This window comes from Brassica napus, unplaced genomic scaffold (genome assembly GCF_020379485.1).
Source record: "Brassica napus cultivar Da-Ae unplaced genomic scaffold, Da-Ae ScsIHWf_1312;HRSCAF=1874, whole genome shotgun sequence".
Taxonomy (NCBI): Eukaryota; Viridiplantae; Streptophyta; class Magnoliopsida; order Brassicales; family Brassicaceae; genus Brassica; species Brassica napus.
The window spans coordinates 25220-38184 of NW_026014728.1; the positions used below are offsets into that span (position 1 = coordinate 25220).

The 12965-nt window shown below is 41.6% G+C and overlaps 2 protein-coding genes across 2 annotated transcripts; one reads left to right on the forward strand and one right to left on the reverse strand.

Annotated features, from left to right (window-relative positions):
- Positions 1-2102: 2102 nt before the first annotated feature.
- LOC106355065 (glutathione S-transferase T3-like) lies at positions 2103-2867 on the reverse strand. Its single transcript, XM_013795081.1, has one exon. It carries the CDS (start codon positions 2865-2867, stop codon positions 2103-2105), a length of 765 nt encoding a protein of 254 aa, XP_013650535.1.
- Positions 2868-4520: 1653 nt separating this feature from the next.
- LOC125575033 (probable polyol transporter 3) lies at positions 4521-5741 on the forward strand. Its single transcript, XM_048771860.1, has one exon. It carries the CDS (start codon positions 4521-4523, stop codon positions 5739-5741), a length of 1221 nt encoding a protein of 406 aa, XP_048627817.1.
- The last annotated feature ends 7224 nt before the right edge of the window (positions 5742-12965 follow it).

The following is a 12965-nucleotide window of genomic DNA, read 5'->3' on the forward strand; positions in this document are numbered from 1 at the left end:
TTTTAACTATTGCGAACCTTGATTGCAATACTCCAAAAGCCCGTTCGACATCTTTTCTGGTGGATTCTTGACGTTCGGCAAATAGCTCTGCTTTAGGACCTTGAGGGAGTGGGATGGATTGGATAAATGTTGACCAATTTGGATAAATCCCGTCAGTAAGGTAGTAGGCCATACGATAAGTGTGGTTGTTGACCTTGAACTTCACTTTTGGTGCTCGACCTTGTAAAATATCATCAAAAACTGGTGACCGATCAAGAACATTGATATCGTTGAGGGTACCTGGTAATCCGAAAAATGCTTGCCATATCCAAAGATCTTGTGATGCAAAAGCTTCTAAGACAATTGTCGGCTTTCCTGAACCACGTGTGTACTGACCTTTCCAAGCCGTTGGGCATTTTTTCCACTCCCAGTGCATACAGTCGATGCTGCCAATCATCCCTGGGAACCCCCGTACCTCTCCAATATCGAGTAATCGTTGAAGATCATCCTCATTAGGTCTTCGTAAATACTGCTGTCCAAACAATTGTATTATCCCAGTAGTAAAATTTTCCAAACATAAACGTGCCGTACTTTCACCAAGTCGGAGATATTCGTCATATGTATCTCCCGATTGACCGTATGCCAGCATACGTATAGCTGCCGTACACTTTTGAAGTGCAGATAGCCCGAACCTTCCGTGAGCATTTTTTTCTTTGCTGAAAGTATGGCACTTCAGTACTTAGGCGATCGACAATGCGAAGGAACAATGACTTGTTCATTCGAAAACGCCGCCTAAACATTTCCGATGGGTATGTGGGATTTTCGTTGAAATAGTCGGTCAATAGTTGATTGTGTCCACATTCCCGATTTCTTTCGATATAAGCTCGTCTCTTCGGGTTGTTAGCTTGACCATCAACTACTGAGTCAATGAAATTATTAACAACTTCGTCGACCATTTCTTCTAAATACTCATCTACTTCATCACTTGATGAGGAAGACATTGTTGAAGCAATTTACTTCCTATAAAAGGCAAAAGGGATTTATAAAAAACTAATAAAAATATAACTATCTTATAAGTACATTACATTTATTTCCTTGTCTATATCGTTTTTTTGTGTTGTCTTTTATCATTTTTTTTAAATTTAAAAATATTAATTTAAATTTCCATTACTTAAATTTTTTATAAACTTATAAAAATATAACTTATAAAAACATAACATTTTTTCCTTGTCTATATGGTATGTAGTGTTGTCTTTTATCATTTTTTTTTAAATTTAAAAATATTAATTTAAATTTCCATTACTTAATTTTTTTATAAACTTATAAAAATATAACTTATAAAAACATTACTAACCTCTACGGATTGAGAATTAATTTCTTTTGGTTGAATGCAAGGAACAACGCAAGTGTGGAGAATCAATGCAAGTGGTGATGGTTGAGGAGTGTATGAAGGTGTGGTGATAGTTGAGAAGAATCGTGGTGATAGTTGCGAGGAATCGTGGTGATGGTTGAGAAAAATCGTGGTGATAGTTGCGAGGAATTGTGGTGATGGTTGAAAAAAATCGTGGTGATAGTTGAGAAGTGAATGAAAGGGTGGTGATAGTTGAGAGGAATCAATGCAAGAGTGAAGAATCAATGCTAGAGTGGTGATAGTTGAGATGAAACAACAATTAATATATAGAGAAGTGAAAGAGTTGTTGCACAAACAGAAGTGTGAAACATAGATTATATAAAGAGACATATTTTACATGTTGATCGGGTACATACACCCGTGAGTACAAAATAGAACCCGTGGGTACATACACCCGTGAGTTCAAAACACAACCTGTGGGTACATACACCCATTAAAGCCGATGAAGTTAAAAGAAGTGTAGAAAGATTCAAAATTCTACATTCACCCGTGAATCAAACAGAGAACCCGTGACCTGATACCAAAAGAAGCCGAGACCTACTAACAACACGTCCACACGCACGCATCCACCTACCGCAACCCGTGACCTGCAAACCTGCAACCCAAAGCATATTCAGCAAATATCAAATGCAATCAAGTTCATATCGAGCATTATCCAACTAAAAAATTAACTTAAAAATTCATATCAAATGCAATTAACCAACTGACCCTATCAAAGCATTTCAGAAATGAGTTTATTTTTAAGAGACACTTCTTGTGGAGAAAGTGTAGCTTCAGTTTTTGCTAGCAAGCGATCAAGGATTTTCTGTTTGGATATAGTATTTTTCGCAGCTAATATGCTCTCTATCTGATCAAAAGCTGCTTCATTCGTGTGCTTCTTGCGTTTGGCTGCTTTGCTAGCCTTAACGCCAGGAGGCCTAACATCTTGGTCCGCAGGAACCTCCTCCGCCGGTTCCTTCCTTTTCTCCTTTGCACCATCTTTCGAGAATGAGTGTGATCTCCATTTTTGATCAAACCTAAGCTCCCTCCAACAATGTTCCATACTGAACTTGACAAGATAGTCGTTAAAGAAGATGTCATGGGCAGCCTTCATGACATCATTCTCATTTTGCCCACTCGCTTGCTCCTTCAGCGCGGCTTCATGGCTTCCAACAAACTTGCAGACCTGCTCATTAACCCTTCCCCACCTCTGCTTACATTGACTCCACTCCCTAGGAATGGAGCCAATGAGCAGAGGACTAGCATTGACATACTCCTCTATGCGCTTCCAAAACGTGCCTGCCTTCTGCTCGTTACTCACGATTGGATCCTTGATGGTGTTCAACCAAGCACTGATCAAGACAACGTCTTCTTTGGTTGTCCACTTTCGCTTTGACGCCGGTTTAGGAACCTCAGAACACCCTAAGTCTATTGTTTGACTGCTCTGAGAGACTAGTAGGTTAACCAACCCGGGAGAGTTAAAGTTAAAAGGATCCATTTAGATTTTAGATAAATGGGTTTAAACTTTGGTTTGTGTTTTCAGAAGAAGATTGCCTATGATTTTATACTAGTTTTGACTTTGAAAGGACAAAAAATTAAAGTGGGTCTAACCACCAAACATTGATTAAAGTTTTTAAAACTACAACTACTACACAGACAGTATTCAATAAACATCAAATCAGTTCTAATTCAACTCTACCTAGCAGTCGAATTGATTACGCAACCAACCAAAACACAAGTACACAGGGTTAACACTCAACCATTCATCAACATTCATTTCAAATTCAACTCAACCTAGTGCACATAGTTCAGTTCAAATTCAACTCTAACTAGCACTCGAATTGATTAAGCTTGAGTGTTACCTTTTTTTCAGTCGAAGCATAGCTTCTCCAAGTCCGCGACCTGCACTGAGAGGTTATAAACCTGCCCAGTGAGGTTATCAACCTCTCCATTGAGGGCTTTAACCTCTGCCTGGACATGTAAAAAACAATCACAATTTGTTAGTCCGTTAATAAAAAAATAAGGAAAATATTACAAATTTTAAACAAAAAAAAATGCAAGTCACATTACCTCCAGCCTCTCAATCTGATTATTGACCTCCGGGACCCAGTTGATCACCAACTCAACCTCCTCCAGACGCTTTGTGAGACGTTCAATATGCTCCTGGACACCAATCACCCAAGGCTGACGGTAATGAAACCCATCAGCCTTGTTAACCACAAAAACACATGTGAGAATCTCGTTAGAAACTCAATTAAATGGAAATAATTTAATTGAGAAGAAGCGCTTACCTTGTAGTTTTTGCAGGTGAAGAACCGCTTCCCAGGAAGAGTGTCGTAGTCGTCCTTCCCCCGAACATCGTCAATGATTCTCCCTCCGCAGGGACACCTCGTCGGAATCCCGTATTCTGAATCTGCCACGTATCCTTGCATGTTGATCAACTCCGTCTGCCTCTTTGTCTCTCTTCTCTCTTCTGCGGGATCCATCTGTACCAGAAAAAGCAAATATTAGAACACAATAAACGGTAGAGCGTAACCAGAAACTCGTTTTGGAACCCTAAGTAGAAACCCCCAAATCGATTTCAAATCCTCGAGAAACGAACCCTAAATGGAACCCGCATGACGATAATTAACCCTAAATGGAAACCTCCATATCGATTTTGAACCCTACATCAAAACCCCCAAATCGATTTTCAATTAACCGATAACGCTTTCGACCCCAAAAAGATTCAATGAAACCGTAAAAGTAGTCGATACTCACCTGAGATCGTTTACGAGAGACTCCGACGTCGATTCGATCGAGAAATTCTCCGGCTGTCGCGTCGCACGAGAAATCTCCTCCCACAGAGAGAAACCCTAGCTTTCGAAAAAAGATGAGAAAATGAATCCTCTTACGCGATTTTTCTTGCTTTCGACGCGATAACACGCGGCCAATGCCTGTTCGACGCGTGGCTTGAACCTGTATCATACGGGCTCACTCCAACGAGACAGATCACCGAATTAAACCCATTAAAACTTTTCTTTTTATTTTTCGGCCCTATAAACCCCAGGCCATGAACTTCTTTTAATCCGCTAATGCCGCTGCTCTGAGCGGCGCACGGATATTTATACAAGATGATCTGAAAATAAACGATAATCAGGTAGAAGTTTTGATGGGCATCCTGAATCTCTGTGCTCTCGTTGGATCTTTAACGGCGGGAAAAACATCTGACGTCATCGGTCGGCGTTACACCATTGCTCTCTCCTCCGTGATATTCTTAGTTGGATCGGTTGTTATGGGTTACGGTCCAAACTACGCCGTTTTAATGGTAGGAAGATGTATAGCTGGAGTGGGTGTAGGGTTTGCTCTAATGATAGCTCCGGTCTACTCAGCCGAGATAGCCTCTGCTTCACACAGAGGCTTTCTCACTTCGCTCCCTGAGCTTTGTATTAGTCTAGGGATCTTACTAGGCTATGTCTCGAACTACTGCTTCGGAAAACTGGCGTTGAAACTCGGCTGGAGATTGATGCTTGGACTCGCAGCGATTCCTTCAATGATATTAGCGTTTGGGATTTTGAAAATGCCTGAATCTCCGAGGTGGCTTGTGATGCAAGGTAGGTTAGAAGAGGCCAAGAAAATCATGGTTTTGATATCCAACACCGAAGAAGAAGCTGAAGAACGCTTCAGGGACATTTTAGCCGCTGCAGAGATAGAGGAAGATGGAGCGGTTAAAGCGGTTGGCCGCGGTGTATGGAGAGAGCTGGTGATAAACCCTACACCCGCGGTGCGTTTGATCTTGATCGCGGCTCTGGGGATACATTTTTTCGAGCACGCGACTGGGATCGAAGCCGTCGTTTTGTACAGCCCAAAGATCTTCGAGAAAGCTGGAGTGACTTCAAAAGACAAGCTCTTACTAGCCACGGTCGGTGTAGGTTTAACCAAGGCTGTTTTAATAGTAATAGCGACTTTCTTGCTGGACAAGGTAGGTCGGAGAAAGCTTCTGCTGACGAGTACAGGCGGTATGGTTTTTGCGTCGACCAGTTTAGCGATTGGTCTCACGATGGTTCACCGTTTCGGGCGGTTAGTGTGGGCCTTGAGGTTGAGCATCGTCTCTGCGTACACGTTTGTAGCGTTTTTCTCGATCGGGCTTGGGCCTATAACGTGGGTGTACAGCTCTGAGATATTCCCGTTGAGACTTAGGGCTCAGGGAGCGAGCATAGGCGTTGCGGTTAATAGGATCATGAACGCAACGGTCTATGAGTTTTCTGACAATTATGAAGACGATCACGATGGGCGGTGTGTTCTTCATGTTCGCTGGAATCGCGGTTGTAGCGTGGTGGTTCTTCTTCTTTATGTTGCCGGAGACGAAAGGAGTGCCATTGGAAGAGATTGAGAAACTTTTTGGTGGTGGAGATGCTCGTGGTGCTCGCGACGGATTAGAGATTCAAGCAAAGAGAGTCAATAATAAGATTTGATTAGCATTGTAGTAGTTAAGACTGATTTGGCTTATATTTTCTTTGTCAACGTAATTTGGCATATATACTAGGTGTGAATGTGATTTTGTAAGCAGGTAAATCGCACAAGACTATCTTATATTGGATCATGATATATCGCATAATTTCTTATTCTTTGAGTTTATATCTTGTATACCAAGTTTAGGATATTCTCTTAAGAAATATGTGCTTGTATATTGTGAAGGTATTTCCTCTCGTATTAACCTCTACGATCTCTGTTTGTCAATATACACTGTGTCAAAACTCTAGTTTGGTATAAAGAGTTTTCTTATTCAATGTCGTAGTAGGCGTTTGCCTCTTATACGCATAGTTGACCTAATACAATCTTTAGTTATTTGTCTATACATCCTTATATAAGAAGTAAATACATAAAAGGTCATAACTCTCTTAATACCCCCCTCAAGTTGGAGTGTGGAGATCACAAACACCCAACTTGGAGAGAAAAGATTCAAACTCCTTGCGTCCTAGAGTCTTAGTAAGAATATCCGCAAGTTGAGTAGTTGTCGAAACATGTTTTGGAATGATCACCCCTCGCAGAATCTCGTCTCGTATGAAATGACACTCCTTTCCAATATGCTTTGTTTGCTCGTGAAAAACCGGGTTCTTGCTCAGATATATCACAGACATACTGTCACAGTGAAGAGTTACACCAGCAGAACAGTCGACTCCAAGTGTCTCTAATAGAGCACGCAGCCATATAATTTCACTCACCGTGTCTGCCATGGCGCGATATTCAGCTTCTGCTGATGAACGCGAGACACGATCCTGTTTACGTGTTTTCCAGGACACCGGAGAGCTACCAAGTTGAATGAACCAGGCAGTAAGAGACCGACGACTAGAAGAACATGCTGCCCAATCAGAATCACACCAAGCAGACAGACGAAGATCAGAATCCGAACGGAGCAAAATACCCTGTCCCGGATTACCTTTCAGATATCGTACAACTCTTAGTGCAGCATCCCAATGCTCAGTAGTCGGTTTATGCATAAACTGGGATAAGCAGTGTATAGCATACGATAGGTCTGGGCGAGTCGTTCCAAGATATATCAGTCGACCAACAAGACGCCGATACAATGATGGATTCGGTAAAAGCGCCTTTGTTGACTTGCCTAATTGATGATTCTGTTCGATAGGATGAGAAGCTGGTTTGGCACCAAGAAGACCAGAGTCGGAGATGATGTCGAGTACATACTTGCGTTGACATAGATAGATCCCAGTAGAGCTTCGAGCCACTTCAATGCCCAAAAAATATTTCAAGTGCCCAAGGTCCTTCATATGAAAACATGAGCTCAAATATTCTTTAAAAACTTGAATTGCTGCAGGAGAGCTCCCAGTGATGAGTAGATCATCCACATAGACGAGAACATGAAGTCTGACCTCACCTTGTACGAAGGTAAATAAGGAGTAATCTGAGACATCCTGAATAAAACCATACTCCTTAAGAGACTCGGAGAGCTTAGCGAACCAACAACGAGGCGCCTGTTTAAGTCCGTAGAGGGACTTATGTAGGCGACAGACTTGCGTCGTATCAGGAGTTCGAAAGCCTGGTGGAAACTTGATGTAAACTTCTTCGTCCAAATCTCCATGTAAGAAGGCATTGTGGACGTCCATTTGATGGACTTCCCAATCACAAGAGGCAGCGACTTGCAGGAAAGAGCGGACACTAACCATCTTACACACTGGTGCAAACGTTTCTTCGTAATCAACTCCTTCAGTCTGATTATTTCCCAGGACTACCAATCTCGCTTTATATCCTTCTATAGTTCCATCAGCGCAATATTTTATAGTGAAAACCCACTTGCAGCCTAATGCTTTCTTTCCAACCGGTAATGTCACCACCGTCCAAGTACCTCTCTCTTCCAAGGCATCAATCTCGTTCCCAACTGCCCCACGCCATTTCTCATCAGTAAAGGCTTCAGCATAAGTCTTAGGGATCACACCAGATGTGATAACTGCAAGGAAAGCCTGATGTTCTGGAGAAAAATGAGTACAATCAACATAATCATCAATAGGGTACCACGACGACTCCGTAAAATCGCTGTCTGATCCAGCATGGGTCGTATTGGTAACATAGCCATGTAGACGTGTAGAAGGAATTTTATTCCGACGGCCTCTCCCATGTTCTGTTTCATCAAGAATATGAGGAGACGACGAATCAGATAATATCTCTGCAAGTCTGCAACCACTATTGGAGCTTGCAGAGACACTGGAGAAGATGAACTTGGCGTGGAAAGAAGATCATCAGTGTTGTTGGGTTCAGATAAAGGAACCAGTGTAGCCGGAGTTGTGGTAGACAAGACAGGGCCAGGCAACAACTCCGTCAAAGGAGACGGAACAGAGGCAGGACAATCAAACAGCAGAGGATCATCATCGATACTAGTATGTTGCTGTATCAAAGGAGATTGCAGAGAGGAGGACGTTTCAGTAACTGTTGTGGCAAATGGAAATTCATTTTCCCTGAAAACCACATCATGTGATGTAGATATCCTGCCAGTGTCAAGATCATATACAATCCAACCTTTCTGACCAAATGGATACCCAATGAACACAGAAGGAGTTCCCCGAGGCGCGAATTTATCCCCTCCATGTCTCTGATTATGAACATAACATGAGCTACCAAACACTCGCAGATGATCAAGTGGAGGAGGTCACGAATACAGTATCTCGTATGGTGATTTTCCTTTGATAATAGTCGTTGGTGTGCGATTAATCAAGTAGCATGCTGCAAGCACACAATATCCCCAGAATTCGACAGGGAGATTTGCTTGAAACCGAAGTGCTCTAGAGACATTTAGAATATGTCGATGTTTCCACTCAACCCGACCATTTTGCTGTGGTGGGCCAACACATGACGTCTCATGTACAATCCCTTTGTCCTTAAAGAAACCGCGTAATGCAACAAACTCAGTACCATTGTCGCTACGAAGAGTCTTTACCTTGCGTCCAAATTGTCTTTCAACAAACGCAATAAAATTTTTGAGAGTTGTCATCGTCTTTGATTTATCCGGCAGTAAATAGATCCATAAAGCTCGCGAGAAATCATCAACAATAGTGAGAAAATAACGTGATCCACATAAAGCTTGTGTTCGGTAAGGACCCCAAAGATCACAATGAATCAACTCAAAAACCTCTGTAGTTTTATTAATGCTTATAGGAAAAGAATCTCTGGATTGTTTAGCTCGAATACAAATATCGCAAGTCTTCGAATCAAAAGTGAAACTACTACTAGAATCTGGAAAACGCATCATCTCCATTGCGGTCGAGGCTGGATGCCCAAATCTACGATGCCACACTTCCATTGCTGGTAGGGTCTGAGTTTGTGTCATCACTGCAACTGCCACTCCACAAAAGAAATACAATCCGTTTAGCTCCTTATCTGCTCCAATCAGGGTTTGAGTGATGCGGTCCTGAACAACACAAATTCTATCAGACATCTGGACGATACAACCATTATCTTTCGCTAACTGAGATACAGAGATGAGATGACAATCCAATCCCTCAACAAAGAACACGTTAATCAAACGTAGCTGAGAACCAAGGTAGACTTTTCCTTGTCGATTTGTAGTAGTAAAACGACCATCAGGAAGTTTGATACGCATTGGAGCCATATCACCAATATCCGTAAGAAAATCAAGAGTACCAGTCATATGATTCGAGGCTCCAGAATCTATAATCCAAGATCCAGAGAAATACATACCTGAGAGATGATCGTGATCACCAGAATTACGATCGTTAAGCATATGAACAAGATTCCTCCATTGTTGATCATTCAATCCCGTGAAACCCACATGATCAGCATCAGTTATGGCAGTCATCGCTGATGAAATCGGAGCAGTCGCAAGCACCTGATTTGCTCGTGCTTGTTCGGGACGACGTGTTGATGACAAATTTGGAGGAACAGAGTTCGTTGGAGCAGAGTGCGAAGAGCCAGAAGATGTTCTGCGGTCAGGTTGTGTGGTTGAAGGTGGCTCACGGTATCGAGTTCCCCACCAGAATGGGTATCCAATCTTGCGAAAACAGTTTTGAGCAAGATGTCCAGTTCTTCCACACAAAGTACATAGCGCCGAAGGATCTCTGAGTTCAGGGTGATGTCGTTGGCGGGAACCTGATGAAGCAGTTTGAACTGTAAAGCTCGCACCTTCAGGGCGTTCTTCTATCATGCGACTTCCACGTTTTGATTCCTCATCTTGCACAACAACCTGATAGGCCTCATCAAGAGAAGGTAATGGATCACGTGAGAGTAGAGAGGATTTCACAGCACCAAACAGATTCTCGTCAAGTCCCATCAAAAACTGTTGAAGTTTGTCTTCGCGTTCCTTAGCTATTTCTTCTGCAGTTTTTGCCCTTTGAAAATCGGCCAAGCTTGTCCAAAGTTTCGTCAACTTGCCGTAGTAAGCTTCGACGGCCGAACCCTTCTGGTGACAGTTCGCAAGTTCAGTTTTAATTCTCTGTACTCGCTGACCGTTTCTCACAGAAAACCGCTTCTGAATATGCATCCAGAGATCATGCGCCACTTCATGATGCTATAACGAACTGCTCAGATCCGGAGCTATCGTGAGTTTAATCCACGAGACTACCATGGCATTATTCGCCCACCAATCATCAATATCGTCAGAGTCATCATCAGGCTTGGGAATACTACCATCAGCAAAACCAAACTTCTTCCTTGCGCGTAAAGCAAGTCGGATATTCAAAGACCATTCATCATAATTTGGTCCTCGAAGCTGTGGTTGAGAGATGATAGATCCAGGGTTATCGCTTGACGACAAATCATAGGGATCAATCCTTCGCCTACCTCCTGTTCGAGGCTTGGATGTTGATGTGTCGAGTTTTAACCCGATTATCTAACTGCAAGTGCACAGTAAAGTACGCAGTAGTAATGCGGGATCGAATCCACAGGGACCGATGATCACACGTAGAGTTGCAGACAAGTTAATAGCTACAGCGAACAAAGATATAATTTTGATGGTTTTTATTTAATTTTCTTTAGTGTCACAAATCATAAACAAGCTGTAAAAAGATGATTTAAACGATTTGAAAACTATTTTAAAACAAACGTTGGGCATTGGGAATTCTCAGGGATTTCTTTTTAATCAAGATACAATTAATGGCAGACACATGGATATATTAAGAACCGTCTAGAACTCAAACACGATATTAGAATTAACCTACTTCCGTAGCGCTAATTCTCTATGTTATAGAAATCTCCACACTAACTTCCGCTGAGTTTCAATTTCTAAACAAGCATTAAGAACAGGTTCAATATGTTCACAAAGCGCAATAACATCAACTTCCGAGGGTTAAGGACACTTTGCTCATCTAAAGTATTTTCGGAAATTCAAACAATCACTTTCGGTGCATCAAACAATCTGAAATCATGAACTAAGTGATCAATTCAGTTCAAGCAGTAAGAAATCCATTAGATGAAGAACCAAAACGTAATCCCTTAGTCTACACACGTTTTATGAATCAAAACATCAAGAAATCCCCTATGAGAACCCCTAAACCCAACTAGATGACTACTCACACATAACTAAGCAAGAACAACACGATTTTAATGAAGAAAACATGATAAGATTGTATTAAAACAGAGGAAAGGTTCAGAAGATCTTCTCCAAATGGTTTTGAGATGAACTCCTTTACAAATCTTCACAAATCACACAAAACAAGTACAAAACTCTCAAATCTCTCTCAAGAACTTGTAAATCTCCTTCTTGGTCGCCCCTGGTCTTTTCTGAGTCCCAAAGGTCGAGTTCTTGCGTCTCTTATTGAGGGGAGTGGGTAAAAAGGAGTGAAAAGCTCGTTTGTGCGTGTGGAGCCCGTAGAGCGTGGGATCGGTCGATCCACATGGACCGGATCGGTCGATCTAGTGCATGAAAGCGTGGGATCGATCGATCCACATGTACCGGATCGGTCGATCTCACGTCCTGTGCGATCAATACTTCTCATTCGGTCCATTGTTCGGTCCATCTTGCTTCTGAATAAATCCCGAATGCGTTCTTTTCTTGCAAGCTATCTAGTAACCTGCATATTACACTTAAGAACACCAAAACGCATCAAATAGACCAAAACATTAATTAAAACCGACCATTTAATTTCTCCAAAACGAGTTTAAAACCGTTAAAAACACGGAATATCAACTCCCCCAGACTTGAATCTTTGCTTATCCTCAAGTAAAGAGGATTAAAATTCGGGAGCTCACTAACCCTCAGTAGACCTTACCTTGTGATTTTGCTAACCACTTAAATCAGAGACTGTCAAGGCATTCGTTCCAAATCTCCACCAAGACCGCGCAAACCTTTCCATATTTCAGACCTGCAAGTCTCAGTTTCAAGTAATCAACTCTTTACATTCATTAAAAAGGGCGTGACCTTTCCACCAAAGATATCTCCATCAGGTATAACGGGCTTGGTGTTTGGGAGGCTGTTTTAGTGTTTAATTAGGTGAGGCTCAAGTGTTTGTGGGTATCAGCGATAACCAAAAATGCAAAACATTATGCAAAATCGCTGGAGAAACCGAGTATATTGATAACCACGTTTTCGAACTGCTCAAGTCTCAAATGATCAAAACCCAACAAATCTCAAACTCTAACCCCAAATTTAAACAACGCATCATCTCTGGTACACAAAATAAAAATAAAATGTCTAAATCAAATCTACTGAATGAGATATAAACATGAATTTTTTTTTTTTTTTTAAGTTTCAGAACGAAAACTTATACAAACTGAAATCGAATATATACACTGCGATGCAATCACACACTTACAACACCCAATTTTTCTATTTACACCTCTAGACACACAGGTCCGTATCTAACCACCTAAATGTTCCGATCCTACCTAAGCAGTCGGATGAACCATGTCTACCCTAATCTCTCCATTGTTTTTGCACATGTATGCACATATAATCAGCGTGTAAGAATGCATGGAGATGAAATAAAAGGGTAAGGTGTAGGTGTGGTACCAAACTATTGATGAGTCTGGCCATCCAGGATTATTAAAGAGTGGTAAAATGTGGTAAAGAAAATTCTGAATGTGTATATGGTGTACCGTTTCCTGATGTTGATTCCTGGTCAAAAGAAATTAAATTCGTTAATGGTCAAAA